Source organism: Erythrolamprus reginae, chromosome 1, assembly GCF_031021105.1.
Source record: "Erythrolamprus reginae isolate rEryReg1 chromosome 1, rEryReg1.hap1, whole genome shotgun sequence".
NCBI lineage: Eukaryota > Metazoa > Chordata > Lepidosauria > Squamata > Dipsadidae > Erythrolamprus > Erythrolamprus reginae.
The window spans coordinates 377,599,102-377,623,002 of NC_091950.1; the positions used below are offsets into that span (position 1 = coordinate 377,599,102).

The window sequence follows — 23,901 nt, forward strand, 5'->3', positions numbered from 1 at the left end:
TGATTTTAAAATGTACCAGCATGTTTTCTCTTCCTTTGTATCTTGCTGGGTTGCCATAGAAATGTTCAGCAAATCCTTGCTTTACATGGGCTCCTTTATACTAAAATTTGAAGAAAAATGTTAAGTTATGGTAAACTGTACTTTTTGAGCTACGCCAGAGAGAGTTAATAACATATACTACATTGCAAAACTCCTGGAAATAATTCACATCATTTCAATACATCATTAATTGTGCTCAGTAGATAGTTCTAAATTTTAGACTTGTTTAGTTCAAGAACACATATGAAAAGAATTTGGTTGGTGGGAGTTGAAAATAGACCTAATTAGAATCTTATTAAGGTACTTCCAAATTTATCAAGCAACACTAGGCATGTGCTCTTGTCTGAAATACATGAACTTCGTTCTTAAAAAACAGTGAACTTACTGGAATTTGCCATAAAACTGCTTAATATTGTAAGAACGCAAAAAAAAATATTATGCATTTTGTTGCTGTACATTGCCTAAGCTGTGTTACTGCTTGCTTTACACACACACACACACAATTACCCATTGCTTTACACATTACACACATTGCTTTACACACACAAACACACACACACACACTCTCTCTTCCATAAGACAGCAAAAATGAGGAAGACTATGAATAAAATAGATAATGAATAAATGATTTTCTAAGAATTCTCAACCTGTTGAATCAGTCATATTTACTATTCATTTGCTTTACCTGTATCAATTTTTTGGATTTCACAAATTATGCGAGAACAGAAAGTATGCATATTGAGTACCAAAACTTCCCGTTTTTGCAATCATTTTTTACTTAAATTCTTGAGTTCTCACTCAATGTAATATATATTTCATTAATATTACAAGTAGTCTTTCTTTATAGACTCCCTCATTTAGCGACCTTCATAATTAATGAATGGTGATGAAAAAATAATTTTACGCCCAATCCTTGCATTTACAACCTTTGCAGGTCTGTAAAGCAAAGGAAAGCTGCAATAAGGTCCTAAATCATGGATTTACTTAGTTATCACTTTGCTGAACAATTGTAACCAAATATGGTTGCTAAATGAAGACTACCTGTATACTACAATGTAGACATACATTTATTTTCTTTTTAAAAAACTAAACTCTCCTTATTTTCCCATACACTTTGATCAGCTCCTTCTACAGTTTAAGTTTTTCTATTAATATGTTCCTAATAGAACATTCTTCTCAAAATAAAAGGTACTTTTTTCATTGCAGTTTACCCCTATGAACTATATATTGAATGCACCAAATAACTTCTTAAGAATTATATTTCATCTGTGTAGAGATGAGGAATTTTAATGTAATTTTATTGTAATGTAATTAACTGAACCAGGAACTTAAGAAATAAAGCTATCTTGCAAAGGTTGTAAGTGAATCAAGATCTCAAAACTATAAATTGATTGAAGTGGGAAAGAAAGCAGATGAATAAATGTTAAGTAATGCTATCCTTGACTGTTCTTCAGCATTTCAACCATTGTAAAAAATGCAACATAAATAACAAGGTTTTAAAAATATATATATACCAGTTGCTGAAAGCTCTCTTTCCATGGATTTGGATGTTCATATTCTTCTGGATTTATTTGATAAAATTTACCAGGTTCAGGATGCATCATTGGACGTGTATATTCAAATACTTCCATGTATAATCGCTTCCTGAATAATGAAATTATGAATAGAAAATTGTGCATAAATTTTAAGAGAACAGAAATCATCTATACAGATAAAATTATTATTATTATTATTATTATTATTATTATTATTATTTATTATCATTTTTTAGATTTTTATGCCGCTCCTCTCCGAAGACTTGGAGCAGCTGAAACCATAGTCATTAACAGTAGTTTTTTATATGAATTTCTTTGACTACCAGGACAAACATGAACAAGGGATTAAGGTTATGGGTCTATAGAAACATCTGATTGAAAAGACATAATTGTTTATTGCTGTGAGTGCTCTTTGTCCAACTCCTCGCCCCGAGTCTACGGAGAGGGGCGGCATACAAATCTCATTAATAAATAAACAAACAAACAAACAAACTCTGGTAATGATAAGATTCTGAGGAAGATGAGCCAGGCCCATATTGGTACTCTGGGCCAGTTGCCACCTGATGCAGAAAGTAAGAATGAGGAAGAAATAGACCTAGATGAAATTGAAGGACCACCACAGGTGTCAGACATACCAATGACAGTATAGTCTGACTTAGAGGAGGAGGAAGATCAGGGACCTTTGCTAGATGCCCGCTTTAGAAGATTAAGAAAAAGACAAGAATTCTTCTATGGAAAAAGGAAGTAGTTTGTAACTCTAGGGAATTGTTGACCACTTCCTATAGGTATTTATGGGTGGTGTATGGGGAATTAGGGGTGGAGTGCCAACATTTTGCAATGGAATTAGATGATGTTTGTTAGCCGCAGCCAAATTACACTAGATAACTCTTATTTTCCTGCTAAAATCATTGGAGAAAAAGTGCCCTGTCTGCCGAGATGCTGGGAAGCTGTATAAATAAGTCTGTGAAGACTCCTTATCTCATGAAGGGATGTGAGTAGTTTTGATCTTTGGCAGCAGCCTAGCCACGGAACTGTTATATTTTAATTACCTTCACTGAGAAACTTGCCAAGATTATCTCACATGCATAACTTTGGCTTGTAAAAAGGAAATTATATATATATAAAGACTGATTTGAAATATCAATGTATGGATTCCTCTGTTTTCAAGCTGCATAGACCCAGAATAGAACATTTATCAACTCTTTTTTTCTTTTTTTTCTTCACAAATTAATCATCTCTTTCTACTAGAGATTCTTATATAAAAACAAAATGTGTTGGTTTTTCCTGGAATTCTAAATCAAAAATTAAACGAAGCAACTGATCAATCATATTCTGAGCAGCATTCATAGAACTACATGATAAAACTATATGAAAGAATGCATTCTGCAAATAAAGATATATATTACCTGTTACAAAACAGTCTTTTCTTAAATCAATGTCTGAAGAAGTGAAAGAACTAACACATTTTAGCATTGATTCATGATTTACTCTGTGTTCAAATTCATTAACGTTTAGAGCTAAAGCTTTTATTTATCTTTTTAGGTGCTAGCTAATATCAAGTTTTTAATGACAAATGAACTGCCCTTTTAAATATTTAGAGTCCGCTAAATATTTTTATTATAATTTTATTCTAATGGCTTCTTGTTTTATGTTTTCCCTGTTGCTGATTTTTTTTCTATTTTATAAATCTTTGTATTTGTTTAAAAATGTCATTCAAAAAGCTACACTCTTTACATCTCAGCAGGTGGCAGCATCTGGCCAATCTTATTTAAAATTAGAAACTAAGTAGGACTGTAAAGCCACACAGATGTGTCCCCAAAGTCATTAGTAGTAAAATTTGACTTAAGGAGTTTACTTAACAGTCAGTATTCAATATATATTGATATGGAGATAATCAAAACATTATTAACATAATTTTACAATGGTGAAGACAAAATTAGTAAAAGCAAAAATCCTATTGACTATGGGGATTTCAGAATTTTTTACCTGGAATTAAACAGTACTTCCACAATTCTGACTGTAGAAATAGATTTCTATTTTTAAAAAATAGCAAAATCATCCATATAGTTTGAAGTACAGTGATCCCCCGGTTATTGCGTCCCCGACCATTGCGAACAGGGTAATTTGCGATTTTTGAACCCGGAAGTCAAAACACCATCTGCGCATGCGTGCCCTTTTTTCTATGGGCACGCATGCGTAGATGGCGCCGGGCAGATCAGCTGCTGGGCGGCTTCCCTGGGTCTTCCCCCTCTTGCTGGCAGGAGGGCGAAGCCCCCCCCAGCACCCGCTCGCCCGCCCTTCGCCCTTCGCCCGGGAAGTTCGCCAGGAGTCAGCGGAGAACGGCGCGCCTGTTTTAAAACGATCGGAGCCGGCTGGCTCCGATCGTTTTAAAACAGGCGCGCCGTTCTCCGCTGACTCCTAAAGCGGGGAAGTTCGCCAGGAGTCAGCGGAGAACGGCGTGCCTGTTTTAAAACGGCCGGCTCCGATCGTTTTAAAACAGGCGCGCCGTTCTCCGCTGACTCCTAAAGCGGGGAAGTTCGCCAGGAGTCAGCGGAGAACGGCGCGCCTGTTTTAAAACGATCGGAGCCGGCCTGGGGGATCGGAGCCGGCCTGGGGGGATCGGAGCCGGCCTGGGGGGGCTTTCCCTTTCAGGGCGGGCGAGCGGCGGGCGCGGCAGCAGCGAGGAGTTTGTGTGGGCGGCGGGGAAACCCCAATCTTCGGCTCCTCGCTGCTGGTAAGTAAAAACACCATCTGCGCATGCGCAGATGGTGTTTTTACTTCCGCAGCGCTACTTCGCGAAAACCCGCTCGTTGCGGGGGGTCCTGGAACGGAACCCTCGCAATGATCGGGGGATCACTGTATGTGCCAAATAAAATTTCTTGCAATTCTAATTTTATTTATTTATTTATTTATTTATTGGATTTATATGCCACCCCTCCCACCTTCGGGGCAACTTACAACATATAAAAGAAACAGTAGGATACAATAAGATAAATCCAATTAATTTAAACTAAAATCCCTGGTTATATTAAAAATCAATCATACCCATTCAATACCTATTTTAATTCAAGGTAATAAGAACAACAAACTAGGAATTCATTTTTCTTTTGCTGGTTGAAAATATGTAGCATATTTCAGAATAATTAAGAATTATCTGTTCACTTACCACAAAATTGGATCATTAGCTAGCTCACTGAAGCGTTTACATACACACGCTGCTCTACAAAGATCTTGCTCCAGCAAGTATGAAAAGATTTTCAGAACCACTTCATCAGGTAATTTTTCTTGAAGATACTGTTCTGCAGGTGCTGCTATTAAAATATAAAATGTGAATAACAAGATTGAATTGTCTGGATTATTTTCATCAAGAAAGATCGTGGACATCTTGTATCTTTCTTATACTCATGATTTGACTGAAATTATGTTATAAGAAGCAGCAACCTGTAGGTTATTTATCAAAGCATAAAACATAGGTATGTGCCTCCACCTTTACACACTATAAAAATGATGATAAAAACATTGAGTAAATTACAGTAAACAACCATGCTTAGCAATCAATTTGGAGAGGTAGTAAACAACACTAACTTTCTTTCTTTTCTTTTCTTTTTTTAACATCTTCCTGATACTTGTACATAGTAGACAGAAATCAAAAGATTTGGATATCTCATAATTTTAAGGAGCCATCCAGGAAGGCACGCTCATATTCCAAAATCCAATCTCCACATTCCTGTGTACAGTAATCCCTCCCTACTTCACAGTTCATCTTTTGCGGATTCGCTATTTCACGGGTTTTCAAAGGGGGCTTAAATCCATTAAATCCATTAAAAACTTTAAATCCATTAAAATTCATAATATTCTTCTACAGTACTACTGTACTCTATTAAAGAAACTGGTAGAATATCACATGTAGTTCCAGCTGAGAAACATTATAGAATGACTGTTTAATGCAAAAGGTGGGTTTTAAAAGTCCAAATACTAATTAAAAGAACAGAGTGGATATAGCTGGGGGAGAGTGAACAGTGGAAACTGAATTGTCGAACTTTGAGGGTGTTGGTATCGTCGCTTTGCCGTCTCCTCCCCCTCTTCCTCCCCCTGCTCCCATTTCTCATTCTCATTTCCTGTATTCCCTATTGCATTACATTGAAGAACTGCGCCCCTGGTGGATGGCTCTATAACTACAACAGACTTAATGAAGGATTTTACTAAAGACATTATTATCATCCTGTTCTGGATTGGCTGATTGACTGATGAATTTTAATTTACCTATTTATTCAAGAACTGGTTTTATATTAATTGATTCTATTTATATAATTGTCTCAGATTAATTTTATAACTCACTGGTTAACCTTTTTAATTAATTAACTATTTTTAATTTTTATACATTTTTTAACTAATTTATTGGGGGGTAATTTTAGTGATGGATATTTGGGATCAGATGGAAGGTATATATGAAATGAATCGAATGAATGGTGGGACTAACTTGCAGGATGGGTGGGGTATGGATGAGGTAAATGGTAATTGCAATTTTTATAACATGAACGGGTGGGGTGAGTGGGACGGTATGTATGGGAGCAATAGGGTCAGTATGAATGTAGAATTTAGCCTACCTGGCGGTAGAGAGACAGGAGAGATGGGGGTATCTTTCTCTGGGGTGACAGAGGGCCAGAATATCCCGGTCCTGCTGGGGAGAGGTAGATATGGCGGGAGTCACAGGGCTAGCCGTTCTGGAGGAAAAAGAGATCGCTGCTTAATAGCGATCCCTTGTTCCGGTCCCGTGAGCTCAAACCGGAGCCCTGGTGACGAGTGTAATCTGGGCCCTGGGCTCAAGCTGCTGCTACTCAATGCCAGATCGGTCGTGAATAAAGCTCTCCTCATTCGGGATCTGATCCTGGATGAGGAGGCCGATCTGGCATGTGTTACTGAAACCTGGCTGGGCCCAGAGGGAGGGGTGCCTCTCTCGGAAATATGTCCAGCCGGGTTTCAGATATGGCACCAGCCTCGACCCCAGGGAAGGGGGGGAGGAATGGCTATTGTAGCCAGGGAGAGCCTCCATCTGCGTAGACTCGTTGCTCCTGAGATCGCGGGTTGTGAGTCACTCCTTGTGAAGTTGGACTTAGGGGTTCAGGTGGGCTTGCTACTCACGTACCTGCCTCCCAGCTGCGTGTCAACAGCCCTGCCTGTGCTGCTCGAAGGGGTGGCCGGGCTGGCGGTGGAGTTCCCCGGACTCATTGTCCTGGGGGACTTCAATCTGCCGTCGCTCGGCGGTTCCTCAGGATTAGCACAGGAGTTCATGGCCACCATGACAGCCATGGACCTGACTCAAGTAGTTCAGGGTCCGACTCACGAGGGTGGACACACACCCGACATGGTATTCCTCTCGGAGCAATTGAATAGTGGTTTGAGACTAAGGGACTTAGAAGCATTGCCTTTGTCATGGTCAGACCATTTTCTACTACGGCTCAACTTCCTGGCTCCAATCCTCCCCCGCAGGGAGGCGGAACCGATTAGGAGGTTCTGCCCCAGACGCCTGATGGACCCTGAGGGCTTTCAGAAGGCGCTTGGGGTTTTACCAGATTCGCTCGTCCACAGCTCGGCAGAGTCTCTTGCTGAGGCCTGGAACAAGGCTGCAGCGGAGGCTCTTGACCGAATTGCGCCACTGCGACCTCTCTGTGGCACTAAACCCCGTAGAGCTCCATGGTTCAACGAGGAGCTCCGGGAGTTGAAATGCCAGAAGAGACGTCTAGAGAAGCGATGGAGGAAGAGTAAGTCCGAATCCGATCGAACACTGGTAAGAGCTTTTATTAAGACTTACAAAGTGGCGCTCAAGGCGGCAAGATGCACGTACCATGCCGCCTTGATTGCATCAGCGGAATCCCTCCCATTCCCTTCTAAATCAGGGGGGAGTTGGGGAACCCTTGCAGGGCAGTGCTGAGGAATTTAACTCGTTTTTCGCTGATAAAGTCGCTCGGATCCGAGCGGAACTTGACTCCAATTGCATAGCAATATTGGCTGACAATGAGTCAGTCGAGGTGACTGGGGCTAAACGTCTTTGTCCATCTGTCTGGGAGGAGTTTGACTTGGTGACACCTGATGAAGTGGACAAGGCCATTGGAGCTGTGAGTTCTGCCACCTGCTTACTGGATCCGTGTCCCTCTTGGTTGGTTTCGGCCAGTAGAGAGGTGACACGGAGCTGGGTCCAGGAGATTGTCACCGCCTCCTTGGGGAGGGGGTCCTTCCCGGCTCCTTATAAGGAGGCACTTGTGCGCCCCCTCCTCAAGAAGCCTTCCCTGGACCCAGCCGTGCTTAATAACTACCGTCCAGTCTCCAACCTTCCCTTTATGGGGAAGGTTGTTGAGAAGGTGGTGGCGCTCCAACTCCAGCGGTCCTTGGAAGAAGCCGATTATCTAGGGCCTCAACAGTCGGGTTTCAGGCCCGGTTACAGCACGGAAACTGCTTTGGTCGCGTTGATGGATGATCTCTGGCGGGCCCGGGACAGGGGCTTGTCCTCTGTCCTGGTGCTTCTTGACCTCTCAGCGGCTTTCGATACCATCGACCATGGTATCCTTCTGCGCCGACTGGAGGGGTTGGGAGTGGGAGGCACTGTTCTCCAGTGGTTCTCCTCCTACCTCTCCGGTTGGTCGCAGTCGGTGTTAGTGGGGGTTCAGAGGTCGACCTCTAGGTTTCTCCCTTGTGGGGTACCTCAGGGGTCGGTCCTCTCCCCCCTGCTATTTAATATCTACATGAAACCGCTGGGTGAGATCATCCAAGGGCATGGGGTGAGGTATCATCAATGTGCGGATGATACCCAGTTGTACATCTCCACCCCATGACAGTCAGCGAAACAGTGGAAGTGATGTGCCGGTGCCTGGAGGCTGTTGGGGACTGAATGGGTGTCAACAAACTCAAACTCAATCCAGACAAGATGGAGTGGCTGTGGGTGTTGCCTCCCAAGGACAATTCCATCTGTCCGTCCATTACCCTGGGGGGGGAACTACTGACCCCCTCAGAGAGGGTGCGCAACTTGGGCGTCCTCCTCGACCCACAGCTGACATTGGAACATCATCTTTCGGCTGTGGCGAGGAGGGCGTTTGCCCAGGTTCGCCTGGTGCACCAGTTGCGGCCCTATTTGGACAGGGAGTCATTGCTCACAGTCACTCATGCCCTTATCACCTCGAGGTTCGATTACTGCAACGCTCTCTACATGGGGCTACCTCTGAAAAGTGTTCGGAAACTTCAGATCGTGCAGAACGCAGCCGCGAGAGCCATCGTGGGGCTTCCCAGATTCGCCCACGTTTCTACAACACTCCGTGGCCTGCATTGGCTGCTGATCAGTTTCCGGTCACAATTCAAAGTGTTGGTCATGACCTTTAAAGCCCTACATGGCATTGGACCAGAATACCTCTGGAACCGCCTACTACCGCACGAATCCCAGCGGCCGATAAGGTCCCACAGAGTTGGCCTTCTCCGGGTCCCGTCGACTAAACAATGTTGTCTGGCGGGCCCCAGGGGAAGAGCCTTCTCTGTGGCGGCCCCGGCCCTCTGGAATCAACTCCCCCCGGAGATTAGAACTGCTCCCACCCTCCTTGTCTTCCGTAAACTACTTAAGACCCATCTATACCGCCAGGCATGGGGGATTTGAGACACCTTTCCCCCAGGCTTATTATAATTTATGTTTGGTATGTATGTGCTGTTTGGTTTTTTAAATTGATAGGGTTTTTAGTTTTTTTCTTAATATTAGATTTGTGCCTGTACAATATTGTTTTATCGCTTGTTGTGAGCCGCCCCGAGTCTTCGGAGAGGGGTGGCATACAAATCTAATAAATTATTATTATTATTATTATTATTATTATTATTATTATTATTATTATTAAATACATAAAAAATATATACCGTATTTTTCGCTCCATAAGACGCAGTTTTTTTCCTCCCAAACTGGGAAGAAAAATCAGCCCCGTCTTATGGAGCGAAGATGCAGGCAGGGAGGGGGGGGAGGCTGCGAACTTGGAAGCGCCATCCCGCCGGCTGGCTAGCTGCTGCCTGGCCCCCTCCCTCCCGGAGGAGGGTCTCCCTCCGCACCACCAGCGGCGCTCCCCCTGCCAGCCAGCCAGCCAAGCCCCGCGCCCGCCGGAACCGGCTCCTCGCTCTCCCCTCGCCGCCCGCCGCGTTTGCAGGAGGTGGGGAGAGTCGGGCGGCCCGCCAAGGCCAGGAGGGACGCCGCTGCCCCCCCCTTCCCTCTCTCCGCCCGCCGCTCCTTGACACCGAGAGGAAATGCCAGCAAAGGCTTTTCTCAGCGGAGGCCGGCGAAGGCGATATTCAATGTCGGGGGCGCACGGGCGGTTGCACGCGCTCCCTATCTCCCTGCTAGCCCACTCGGAATATTCAAAATAAGAAAATCCTTTGCCGGTGAAGGTTTTTCTTATTTTGAATATTCCGAGTGGGCTAGCAGGGAGATAGGGAGCGCGTGCAACCGCCCGTGCGCCCCCGACATTGAATATCGCCTTTGCCGCCGGCCCCGCCTCTCCTACAACCCCCTTGCTGAGAGCTCTCGGCAAAGGTGAGGCGGGCAGGGCGGGCGTGCCTCACCGCTGAGAAGAACGGAGAGAGAACGAGAGTGAGAGCAACAGACAGCAAGATAGTGAGAAAGAGAGTGAGAGAAAAGGGGGGGAGAGAGAGAAAGAGAGAGGGGGAGAGAGAGAAAGAGAGGGAGAGGGAGAAAGAGAGTGGGAGAGGGGGGAGAGATAGCAAGAGAGGGAGAGAGAGAAAGAGAGAGGGAAAGGGGGAGAGGGGGGAGAGAAAGAGAGAGGGAGGGAGAGAGAGGAGATAAAGGAAGAGGAGAGAGAGAAAGGAAGAGAAAGAAAGAAAGAGGGATAGAAAGAGAGAGAGTGAGAGATGCTCAGTGAGCCTTTCTTTGAAGTTGCCTTTCTTTCTTTCTTTCTTTCTTTCTTTCTTTTTCTCTCTTGCTCTCTTGCTCTTTCATTCTTTTTTCTTTCTCTTGCTTTCTTTCTTTCTCTTGCTTTCTCTCCTTCCTTCCCTCCTTCCATTTCTTTCATTCCCCCTCTCTATTTTTATTTCTCTTTCATTTTCTTTCTTTCTCTCTTTCTTGCTTTCTTTCTTGCTCTTTTTCTTTCTCTCTTTTCCCTTCCCTTCCTCTATTTCTTCTTTTCTTTCTCCTTCCTACCTTCTTCCCTCCCTCCCTCCCTTCAGTCCTTTCTCTCTTACTCTCCCCTTTCATAAGTTTCCTTGCTTCCTTCCTCTGTTCCTGTTCCTTCCCTCTTTCTTTCTTTCTTTCCTTCCTTCCTTTCCTCCCTCCATTTCTTGCTTTCCTTTTCCTTCCTCCCTTCTTTCCTCCCTCCCTCCCTTCTTTCACTCCTTCCTCTCTTCCTCTCCCCTTTTTGGCTCAAAATATTTTTTTTCTATTTTCCTCCTCTAAAATCTAGGTGCGTCTTATCAGCAGGTGCGTCTTATAGAGCGAAAAATACGGTATTTCCTATACTTCACGGAAATTCGTTTTTCACGGGTCTACAAAACAGTGTAGATAGCCACCTTTGCTGATGAAGAACAAAGGAATACACAAAACAGCTTTGCTTGCAGCATAGTATTGTATAAGACAGTAATGGCTAATCTTTTTTTGCTTGGGTGCCAAAAGGATGACAAAAACCAGGCCCAATGGGCCTACCAGAAATTCAGAAATAAAGTTTCAGGAGGCCCGTTGGGCTGTTTTTCGCCCTCCCCAGGCTTCAAGGGGCTTTCTGAACTTCCGGTAGGCCCATTCCAAACTTCTGGTGGGCCTGTTGGATCCATTTTTCACCATTCACAGGAAGAGTAAGAGACTTAAGAAAAGAATATCAATTCCTAACCAGGAAGTTCATTGAAAGAGGAGTTAATTTTCAATGGTTGGTTCCAGAACGCATTTTGTTACTTTGGCAAGGACAAAGACTGAGATTGGAAACAGTGAACAAGGCAGGCATGTCATAGGTTCGTCATTAAGGGTATAAAATGAGAGCTTGTAAAGACATAGCACTCAGGCTGGTGTGAGTTCAGCTGTCTGGATGATAGGAAAATATAGGAAGAGAAGGAGATAAAAAGTTCTCCATTCTCTGTTTGTGCTTTGCAGCTATACTGAGGTTGCGGAGCCCTGCAGACAGTTAGAGATTACTGGGCCACGGGTCAGCCTCACCACCCCTTCAGCTCTGCCTCCTGCCCATGCATCCCTCACCCGCTGGCTCGGGCCGCTCATCCTCCACCTGCCCTCCCTGCATCCTTCAGACAGGGGATGCAGGCGAGGGCAGTATGCAGGAACAGCCACCTGTTCCTCATTGTTGTGTCCACTGAACCTCCCCTACCTCTGGCTCTCAAGAGAAGCAGGAAGGGGAAGAAACTTTTGCGGGCTTCGTATAGCTGGCAACTGACTGACAAGGGGGGATGACAAGTGGGATTCTTGCTGCTACTTAAGCTGCAAAGAGGCACTTTGACAGTGAAGTGAACAGCATACCAATTTAATGAATAAAATAAACTGCATAAACATTAACATTACTACCAAGACAAGGTGTAAATACACATCAACCGAACTAACATTGTGCTAGACATTTAATCAACAGCACTGGAAATACTTCTGTTCAAAATAAATTAGTGTACACCTTTATCTTTTCATTTTCAACCTGCAAAATAAAGCACCATAAAATAGCAATATACACGAAGTTTAACTTCCTCAGAAGAACCACAGCCCTTAACATACAAACTAGGCTAGCAACATGCAACTGTTAAAGTCTTCTGTCCACTATGTTTAACTGTTTCCTTTCCCCATATAATGTCATCCGGTCTCAGCCAATAATAGCAAGAACATGCTGCTGGTTTTTGTTGCAATCTGGCTAAGCTACAATAAATTTGAGGAAACACGCAAGGCCAATCACAAGCCAAAGAATATCAGCTCAACTGGAGTTTTTGCAAAAGCCTCAAAATGACACCTCTTAAAACAACTAAGTTGTCTCATGCTTGGAACATAACTTTAGAAAACACAATTCATGCTAGAACACTCAAAGACAGGTGTTCTGAGGTTGGAATATTTCAAGATCACAGTCCTATAAGAGGCTGAGATTTTTCTACTTCCTTCTAAAATGACTCATAGAATGGCATTGTTCAGAAGTGCTATTAATTGCATCTATCAATTAAAATTATTTCTCATCTACATGGCAAACAGAACTACTTGCTACACAGACCTTACTATCTTGTTTGATATTAAAATCAGATTATTTCAAACAAAGAGGTCTAAAGTCAACATCCTAATTGCTTTCCATTTTAAAAATTCAAACAAAACATGGAAGACTAATTTTTTTTACACAGCACTCCATCCCATTCAACAGGAATTACCTGATAAATCCTGTAATTTTCCAGATACTCTAGCACGTTTCGCTCGATGGCCGAAGTTTTCTGTAGCTGAAGTAGAAGCACCCTGACAAGAAAAAAGGAAAAGCATTTTAAACATTTTAGCTACTAGATTCAGTCAAGCATCCCAACCAATCTCCTTCAATTTTTTATTGGTATTGGTATTCTTACATATGCTCCTTTCACAAAACTCTCTGGACTAGATTATGCCCACAGTTGTTATTTATCTACTCTAAAAAGTTTTTTAAAATACCTCCATATTGCTCTTTGCAGGACAAGCTGTTCTTTTAGGTAAAAGAGTTTTTCTGCGAAGTTGGTATGGACTATTTTGTGCACCAGGACCCGATTCTTCTGCAACCATATCTGCAGGTACATCATCATCTACCAAGAAACAAAGCACACATAATAGATTGTCACTCAAAAATAACTTATATTATATTATCACAATAGGAAAAAGTTCTGTCTGCAATTAAATTATAGGAAGTCAAAGCTGATGTATTAATGCAGTTATCAGTCACATCTTTAACATGTCGGTTAAATATCATGCTGCATATTTATATTTAATATTAGTAAACATAACTGCAATGTATTCAAATATATGAAACTTTTAAAATTTATGTTAACATAGAAATACACTTTACAAATAAACTAGATGAAAGATTGCTTAGTTCTTTAGAGCCCTTCAGATATCACAAAAACGGTTTTGCTGCAGTAGTTGAATAGAAGGGACCTTGGAGGTTTTCTAGTCTAGCTCCTGCTCAAGCAGGAGAACTATATTATTTCAGTGGTTCTCTAGTCTCTTCTTAAAAACCTCCAGTGATGGAGCGCCTACAATTTCTGAAATCAAGCTGTTAACACTGTTAGGAAGTTTCTCCTTAGTTCAAAGTTGCTTCTCTCTTTGGTTAGTTTTCAACCATTGTTTCTTATCCTATATTGATGCTTTGTACAATAATTTCCCCTCCTTTTCTTTGTGGCAGACCCTCAAATACTGGAAAATTGCTATATCATGTCACCCCTAATTCTTTCTTTAGATTAGCTAAACCCCAAAATAGGTAAGTAAATGCTACTCTGCTAGCCTTGAATTTTTCTTGAAAAGCCAGAAATTCTGAAAAAAATGAATAATTCTGATACAAGGAAATGTCTTTGAGTTGTTAAATCATTGAACTAACATTTCAAGGTTAGTATTGCCTTGCAGCAGTTTACCATATAATGTACACAGTGATATACCTCAGATTTACTGATCTATTGAGCACCCACAAAGGCAACACAAAAGTTGGGAACACAAGATTTTCCTGTTCTTAATTCACAAATATGTATCAAAACTAAATTTTCTCCAGAACACCGTAGTCTTTTAGTCTTTTATGCAGTCTTCAGTCAAACAGATGGCAGTCTCAAATTTGTAGAATCCAATCTGGATTGGTCACTGGGACCAGTGGTTTAGTGAGAGAGAAATTCCCTGAGGATGTGCACCAACCCAAGTATGAAGGCTCGGAAGACTAAATGTCTGGTGACCAACCCAGATTGGATTTTGTGACATTATCCTGGAACACATACATTTGTCTTGGTTTATGACTCTCAATTTTGCAATTATTTTAAACATTAATTTTAATTCAAATAGGTATATTGTACACTTAAGGTTTCAAAGAAGCTGATTGCTTTCCATTTGCAATTCTGTGTGTTGATTTAAAATGCAACATTATTAATTGGTGATAGGCAAGAAAAGTGAGCACCCTAGATGAGTTCAAATCACCAGAAACAGCTAGATTAGGTTCTGAAGGAACTAGCAGACATGATTTTAGAACCAGGGAACTACTAGACATGATCTCCTGGAGCATCACGAAACTAGCAGAGGACAGGAAAAGAACTAATGTAGTTCCCATCTTCAAAAAGGGGGGAGGGCAGCCAGGAAACTCAAGACCTATCAGCCTGACCTCAATACCAGAGAAGATTCTGGAAAAGATAAACAACGAATCACAAACACCTAGAGCAGTGGTTCTCAACCTGGGATTGGGAGTCGGGACCCTTTGGGGATTGAACGACCATTTTACATGGGTCACCTAATGCCATGGGAAAAGACAAATTTCCCATGGTGATAGGAACTAATGCTTCTGTTCCGGTGCCTTGGAACATATTTTTACAATCTGACCAATCAGGCCACAGTGGGGGTGTCCCTCTGACCTTCCTGCCAATCAGCTTAAAGCTCTGTTGGAAGAATTGGCACTAGAGATATGGTTGGGGGTCACCACAACATGAAGAACTGTATTAAGGGGTTGCGGCATTAGAAAGGTTGAGAACCACTGACCTAAAGGCAAACAAAGTCAAAGCCAAATACCAACATCAGTTTGGCAAAAACAGATCATGCCAGACAAATATTACTGCATTCTTTGACAAAATTAGTGCACTAGAAAAATGTTGTGGATATAATTTACTTGGACTTCAGTAAGGCATTTGATAAAGTAGACCACAACCAACTACTTGATAAGATAGAAAAATGTGGGTTAGTACAGAATCATCACCAGATGGATTCATAACTGGCTGATCCACCACAGTCAATATGTAGTCCTCAATGGAATTGTGTCTAGGTGGAGGGAAGTATGCAATGGCATATCCCAAGGCCCTGCTTGAGGCCCAGTACTCTTCAACATCTTTTTCAATGATTTTGGATGAGAAAATAGATGGGGGACTTATCAAGTTTGCAGATGAGACCAAACTGGCAGGAATAGCCAAAGCTCCAGAAGATAGGCTTAAGATATAGAAGGTTCTTGACAGACTTGAACATTGAGAGCTATTAAACAAAATGAAATTCAAGATGAAAAAAGTAAGGTTCTACATTTAGACAAGATAAACCAAATGCACAGTATAGATGGTACCTGGCTTAACAGTAGAAACTGTGAGAGGGATCTTGAAGCCCTAGTGGACAACTATTTAAATATGAGCCAGCAATGTGCAGCAGATGCCAAAAAAGCCAACAAGTTCTATGTTGCATTAACAGAGGGACAGAATCAAGATCATACGAAGTGTTAATAATATTTTATAATGTACTTGGAATCATAGTTCCCTCTAAGCTGAGTAGTGAGCAATCGCTCACTTAAAAATCATCATCAACTCAGAGTTTTCCAAACCTGCCCAGAAGCCGAGAGAGAAAGAGTGAGAGGGAAGGAGAGAGAGAGGAAGAGAGGAAGAGAGAGAAACAGATAGAAAAAAGAGAAGAAGGAAGAGAGAAAGAAAATCAAAATCTAGTTTGAAACTAGCTCAACTATTTAAGTGGCATTTTGATATTGATAGAGTTGCCCTATTATGAGCTCACTGTTATAGACACACAGTACAGTATTTTATTTTGAAATTCTCTGAGGCAAAACAGGGTGGGTTTTTTTATTTATTTGTTTGTTTGTTTGTTTGTTTATTTATTTATTTATTTATTATTTCTGTGCCGCCCAGTCCTGAAGGGACTGCCGCTCAGACACTATACTTTTCCGCCCACCCCCCCAAAAAAATTAGAGGGAACACTGCTTGGAATACTACATCCAGTTTTGGTCGCCACAATGTAAAAAGATGTTGACATGCTGCTAGAAAGATTGTGAAGAAGAGCAACAAACTATGATTAGGGGACTGGAGACTAAAACATCTAAAGAATGGTTGTTGGAACTGGGTATGTCTAGTTCAATGAAAATAAGGACTAGGGGTGACATGACAGCAGTGTTGCAATATGTCAAGGGTTGTCACAAAGAAGAGGGAGTCAAGCTACTCTCCAAAGCAACTGGAGGCAGGACAAGAAGCAGTGGATGGAAACTAATCAAGGAGAGAAGCAAACTAGAATTAAAGAGAAATTTCCTCAGTTAGAACAATTGTTGTTGGTTATGACCTATAAAGCCCTACATGGCATCGGACCAGAATACCTTCGGGACCGCTTTCTGCTGCACGAATCCCAGCGACCAATTAGGTCCCACAGAGTTGGCCTTCTCTGGGTCCCGTCGACAAAACAATGTCGTCTTGCGGGCCCCAAAAGAAGAGCCTTCTCTGTGGCAGCCCCAGCCCTCTGGAATCAACTACCCCCGGAGATTAGGACTGCCCCCACTCTCCTTGCCTTTCGCAAACTACAGAAAACCTAGCTATGCCACCAGGCTTGGGGGACATAACTGACCCTTAGCTGTTTCATTTTATGTATGGTTTAATTGGATGGTATGATTGTTTTATAATGGGTTTTTATAATTGTTTTTAATATTAGATTTGTGCTTTGTATTTTGTTATGAGCCGCTCCGAGTCTTTGGAGGGGGGCGGCATACAAGTCTAATAAATTATTAATTATTATTATTATTAATTGATCAGTGGAACTACTTGCCTCTCGAAATTGTAAATGCTCCAACACTGTAAGTTTTTAAAGAAGAGATTGGATAACCTTTTGTCTGAAATGATATAGGGTTTCCTGCCTAAGGGGCAGGGGGTGCTGGCCAGAAGAACTTCAAGGTCTCTTCCAACTCTGTTATTCTTTTCTGTTATTAGCTACTACAATAATGCTAATGCAAAATGTTGAAGTCCAGGACTTGTTACTGATGGACTATACAAAAAGAGGAATTTATAATTTATGATTTGTCTGATATACAGAATAAAAAAAGGAATGCAAAATTTCTGTCTTGCTAATAGAAGTCATCGCATCTATTTTCCTAAAGGTAATTTTCATAATGTTACAGCTAGAAAGTGAGCTAAACGTTACTGAGCATTAATGTTACAGTGAGGCATAAAATGGCCTGGTAAAAATACAGATAGTCCTTGATCTACAATCACAATTGAGTCCAAATTTTTTGTTGTAAAGAAAGGCAGTTGTTAAGCGAGTTTTGCCCCATTTTACATTTTCTGCCACAGTTGTTAAATAATCGTTGCAATTGTTAAGTGAATCATGTGGTCTTTAAGTTCATCTTGTTTCCATTGACTTTGCTTGTTAGAAGCCAGCTGGGAAGATTACAAACAGTGATCCCATAAGTTCATGCCAGATGGCAAGTGCCCACATTTTGATCATGTGACCATGGGAATGCTGCAATGTCTGTATGTATGAAAACCAGTCGTAAATCACCTTTTTCAGTGTCATTGCAATTTCAAATGAATGTAAATTGAGAACTACTGTATCTGAAAAATAAAATCCACAGTGCGGGTAGTGGTTGTCCTATGACTGTCATAAAACCCACTGGTGGTAAAATGGATTATCAACATGACTGACCCGATTATATCATTTTTTTCCTGGTGGTCATTAAGTGACTGACATGGTTATACAGTGTTCGTCACAGTAATTAAGCAAACACCGCAGTCATTAAGCAAAAAGGTTGGAAATATAAATGAAGACTGATTGCTGAGTGCCCAGCATGCAATCATGCGATGCGGGATTGGGGGATGCCGGTGTAACACTGGAGCCAGGTTGTAAGTAGCCCCAGGTAGATCAGTCCTAACTTTCAAATGCCACTAAGTGACCTGCAGTAAGTCAAAGACTGTCTGTAATATAAACAAAATGTCTACAATAAAAATTATTAAATTCAAACTAAAATAACATAAATAAATAACGTATAAATGAGCAAATTATATCAGGACAATATATATTAGGTATCTGTAATCAACAGCAACAGAAGTAGCATCTCCACCTCCGTACTCTCTCTGAAAATAGGCGTTGATTGCTTACCTGAACGCCTCTTCTCGTACGGTGAGCGGGTACAGCAGTCACATGGGTTGCTCATGTCCAATCCGGTGGAACTGAGCCTAGTATTAAAAAAGCTTGCCGGATCCGCCCCTTCCCCAGAATTCGCGAATCCATAGACTAGGCTCAGTTGTGAAGCTCTGTAGTGTTCAACTCTCATTGTTAGAGGAAGAAAGGTATAGAAAGGTAAAGAAGACACATACAAGGGTGGGAAGTGACTGCTGTACCCGCTCACCGTACGAGAAGAGGCGTTCAGGTAAGCAATCAACGCCTATTCTCCGTACTGAAGGAGCGGGTCCAGCAGTCACATGGGACATACCCAATAGATGGTCCCTAGGGTGGGATTAGCTTGCTATCGTGAGAGATAACGGATTGGAGTACCCTTCTGCCGAAGGCAGCGTCCGCTGAAGCATAAGAATCAATTTTGTAGTGCCTGATGAAGGAATTTGGCGAGGCCCAAGTGGCTGCTTTGCAGACCTCCTCCAACGGGGCTTGAGTCGCCCAAGCGGCCGAGGTGGCTGCGCTCCTGGTGGAATGCGCAGTGATGTTCCTTGGAACTGAGAGGGAGGCCGACTCATAGGCCTTAGATATAGTCCCTCTGATCCAACGGCCTATTACTGTTGAAGACACTTTGGCCCCCATGACTCTGGGATGATAGGCTACAAAAAGTGCTTCTGACCTCCGAAGGGTCCTGTGCGTTGGATATATATTCTCAGCGCTCTGGTGAGATCCAGGGTGTGCCATCTAATTGCCAAGGGATGGTCTCGTTGGAGGCAGAAAGAAGGTAGGACAATATCCTGAGATCTGTGGAACATGGAACTGACCTTGGGTAAGAAGGTGGGGTCCAGTCGCAAGACTACCTTGTCCTGATGGAATTGACAAAGGTCCTGCCTGATTGAGAGGGCAGCCAGCTCCGAAATGCGTCGGGCAGAGGTAATAGCCACCAGGAAAGCTACCTTAAAGGATAGGTACCTGAGGGACGCCGATTTTAGGGGTTCGTATGGTGCCTGCGTGAGGGAATGGAGAACCCGTGGCAAATCCCAGGATGGATACCTGTGGACCTTGGAAGGTCTGAGGTTGGCTATGCCCTTGAGGAATTCCTGAACTTCAGGGAGGGATCGGAGAGGCTGTCTGCGGGGACCCCCTAGGACAGATGAAATGGCTGCCAGATGACGCCGGAGGGTGCTGGTGGAAAGTCCTTTATGGAAGCCTTGCATCAGGAAGGAAATAATTCTGTGTATGGGGATGCACAGAGGGGAGAGACCTTCCTGTAGACACCACTGGTGAAACTTGGACCACGTGTGGTCGTAGATTCGATTGGTCGAGCCCCTTCTGGCCTTTAAAATGACCTCCACTGAATCGGGGTCATGCCCACGCAGTTCTAAATCTCTCCTGATAACAGCCAAGCGGTGAGGTGGAACCACTCCGGGTCTGGATGGAAAGAGGCCCCCTGCCGCAGCATATCCCCCGAAACGGGGAGTCGCCAAGGGTCCTGGACGGACAGCTGTTGGAGATCCGCGAACCAGGGCCGGCGGGGCCAATGAGGGGCGATTAAGATTACTCGGGCCCTCTCGGTGAGGACCTTGTGAATCACGTCCGGGAGGATTGGGATTGGAGGAAATGCGTAGAGTAGGCCTGGAGGCCATGGACTCCGGAGGGCATTGATTGCTTCCGCTCCCGGGGATGGAAATCTGGAATAGAAGCGAGGGAGTTGGGCGTTCGCATTGGTCGCGAAGAGATCCAGAACTGGTAGGCCGAATCTGAGGGTGATCTGATGGAACAGGTCTTGATGGAGGTTCCACTCTCCTGGGTCTATCGTTGCTCGGGATAGCCAATCCGCCTGGACGTTGAGAGTCCCCGAGATGTGATCGGCTAGGAGCGACTGGAGATGTTTTTCCGCCCAAAGGCCCAACTTGAGGGCCTCCCTCATGAGAGCCTTGGATCTCGTGCCCCCCTGTCTGCAGATATGGCTTTTTGTGGCAATGTTGTCGGTGAGAATGAGAACGTGCCGGTTGGGAATGCGAGGAGAGAAATGCTTCAGAGCCAGGGAAACGGCTCTTAACTCTAGCCAATTGATTGGCCTGGAAGCTTCCTCCGGGGACCACGTGCCCTGGGCTATCATCCCCTGGGCGTGGGCGCCCCATCCCGATAGACTGGCATCTGTGGTGATGACAAATTGATCCGGGCACCTGAACGGGGATCCTCTGTCCATGGCCGGAGACTTCCACCACTTGAAGGATCTGCGAACACTCAGTGGGATGACAATGCGTCGATTTGAGTTGCTGTGCCCCGATCTCTGAAAAGGCAACAGAAGCCACTGGAGTTCCCTAGCATGAAGGCGAGCCCAGGGAATGATGCCTATGCATGACACCATCTTCCCCAAAAGGGAAGATAGAGTAACTATGGATACTGAAGGATTAGATAAAATGTTAGAAATTAACTCCACTATACTGAGTTTTCTCTCGGGAGAGAGAAAAACCTGGGAAGATTTTGAATCAATAATGGATCCCAGGTGCGGAATGGAAGTGGAAGGTTGGAGGTGACTTTTTTCAAAGTTGATGGAAAACCCATGGTCCTGAAGGACTGACATGGTGACAGAAAGGTCTGATTTCACTCTCTCTAGGGAGTTCCCATGAATTAAAATATCATCAAGATAACATAAAATGTGGATGGGAGACGCCCGGATATAGGCCGCCAGGGACCCCAAGAGCTTTGTAAAGACCCGAGGGGCCGAGGAAAGGCCAAATGGCATCGCCCTATACTGGAAATGCCTGCCTTGAAAGGAAAAACGTAAAAATTTTCTGTGGCATTTGGCTATAGGAATGTGAAGGTAGGCCTCAGTGAGGTCTAAGGAGACCATGAAATCTCCCGAGTGAATGGCGGCCAAAATAGAAGACAAGGAGTGCATCTTAAACTTCCTATATTTGATGAATAGGTTTAGTTTCTTTAAATCCAAAATGGCTCTCCAACCTCCGGAAGACTTTGGAACCATAAATAGGATGGAGTAAAACCCTAGGCCCTTCTGACTGGAAGGGACCGGTTGAATGGCTCTAATGGACAATAGATGAGAAATGGCCTCCTCCATACGGTTACAATCAGAGGATGACCTGGGAGAAGGGCAGGAAATAAAACGTTTAGGGGGAGGAGAAATAAATTCTAAAAGAAGACCTGCTTGAACAGTGTCAATGACCCAAGGGTCCTTGGAGGTGAGACGCCAATTAGAAGCGAAATGAGCTAGGCGACCCCCTATGGGAATGGAGGAAAGATTACCACCTAGGTTTTTTTGAAGCCCTGTTAGAGGAAGCTCCCCTTTGGAAGCGAAAACCTCTGCCCCTGGAGTTCCTACCTTGGGAACGAAAGCGGGGGGAATACTGACCTGGAGATCTCTGATAGGAAGCCGCTTGATCTTGCTGGCGCCCTGGGCGACGAAAGGACTGCGTTTTGGTAACCTTTTTCGTGGTTGGACCCAAAACCTTCTTCTTGTCCGTGGTCTCCGTGAGGAGTGGATCCAGAAGATCACCGAAAAGAAGGTCGCGTTTTAAGGGGCCCTGGGATAACTGCCACTTTTGGCGAACTCCCGCTTGCCAAGGGCGAATCCATAGGAGTCTTCTTGCCGTTGTAGAAGCTGCAATAGACTTAGCAGAAAATCTAGTAGATTGCAAGGTGGCATCAGCCACGTACTGGGCAGCTGCAAAGACCTTGTTGAAGTCTTGCTGACCTCTCAAGTCATCGGGAGGAATGTGCTGTTGAAGTTGGCGAAGCCACAGCAGCATGGCTCTGGAGAAGAAGGAGGCCGCTGCAGAACTTTTAATGGCCCAGGAATCAGCGGAGAATCCTCTTTTGAGCATTTGCTCGATGCGCTTGTCCTCTGGACGGAGGACTTCCTCCGCCTCGCCTGGCACAGCCGCTGCCGAGTGAAGAATCTTGACAGGTTCATCTGGTTTGGGAAAAGATAGAAGCTCTTCATAGGAAGAGGAGAGTTTATACAACTTTCTGTCCTTGGTGGAAGGATTAAGGCCAGAGGCTGGAAAATCCCACTGTTTGAGTAAGGCATCTTTAAACAATTTAGGCATAGGAATTACCTCGTTATCCTCCTGTTCCTCTGTGAAGTAAGGTAAATTCTCCTCCGGGGGATCAGTGGAAGTGGAGGCTTGTTTCTCCTGGGCCGCTAATCCCGTAGAAATTCTAGCTTTGAGGAGGAGAGATTTGAATAGTTGAGAAGGAAATATAGTAATTGGAGGAGGGACCTTTATTTGGGATTCCTCATCCTCTGATAAACCCTGAAAAGGGTCTTCATCCTCCTCTACATCCTCATATTCATCCTGGGAGGATTCTGAATCATCCTGAATAGGAGCTCTGACCGCTGGGGAAGAACCCAAGGGGCGGGAGGAGCGAGAAGGAGGAAGAGGTAAAGGAAGCTCATTGATGGAGGAGAGTTTGGCATCAATGGCTTTGGACAGCACAGCAAAAATAGATTGGAACTCAGGAGGTAAACTGGAAATATCAGCAGAAATGGCAGAAGAATCCCTAAAGGCCTGGGAGGATCCTGGCTGGGGGGAATCTTCAATAATATCTGGTTCCTCTGGACCTATGCCCCATAGGTTAGGTTGAGGTCTGTCTAGGTTTGGCTCATCCAGAGATAACACAGGGACCCCAGAAGGAGGCAGACTAGAGGCCTCTGGTGGGTCTTGACTACTGATTACTTGGGCCTGCACTTTCAAACGTTTTGCTGATTTGTCATGAATTTTTTGTAGGGCTAGGTCCCTTCTCTTCTCGGCCCTGGTGACCTTGGTCGAGGGGCGGGCCCCTGGAGAAGAGGAGGAAGAGGCCTGGGGGATACTAGTAATCTCATCGCCTGTAGGCCTGGCCTCTCTGGGACCTTTAGTTGTGCCTCTCTTGGGAAAGGTAGCCATAGTCTGACAATTAACAGAAGACAAGGCTGAGCCAATAACTAAATTATAAGGAGAAGATTTCAAGGACTTCCCAAGAGGAATGGATCCTGCTTCGAGGCCTCGAAGCTGCTGAAACGTGAGGACAATCTGGGCAAACCCAGAGTTCGTGCCCCCAAATCCAGCGGGGCCAGCCTCCCTAAACTTTGCAATTAAGTAAACCAAGGCACTCTGGTTGGAGGCTTAGCCGGTGGAGAATTTAGCCTGGGACCCCCAAGGCCCGCTCCCGGATCCACGCGGTGGACTGAGGCCTACGCGGCTGGCAGAAGGCCAACACGAGAGGCCTAGATTTTTTTAAAAAGGGCGCGAAGGCCTT

General features: G+C 44.0%; 1 protein-coding gene across 2 annotated transcripts in view; it reads right to left on the reverse strand.

Annotated features, from left to right (window-relative positions):
• The window catches only part of FBXO11 (F-box protein 11), a 96,464-nt gene that overhangs the window by 26,391 nt on the left and 46,172 nt on the right, over positions 1 to 23,901 (reverse strand). The window contains exons 2-6 of one of the 2 annotated variants that reach the window (XM_070734708.1): positions 13,210 to 13,337; positions 12,942 to 13,023; positions 4,741 to 4,885; positions 1,554 to 1,683; positions 17 to 100 (exon numbers count right to left, since the gene is read on the reverse strand). In XM_070734708.1, the coding sequence (XP_070590809.1) occupies positions 17 to 100; positions 1,554 to 1,683; positions 4,741 to 4,885; positions 12,942 to 13,023; positions 13,210 to 13,337 (569 nt within the window). The remainder of the gene's footprint in view (positions 1 to 16; positions 101 to 1,553; positions 1,684 to 4,740; positions 4,886 to 12,941; positions 13,024 to 13,209; positions 13,338 to 23,901) is intronic. The other variant, XM_070734709.1, reaches the window with a different exon arrangement.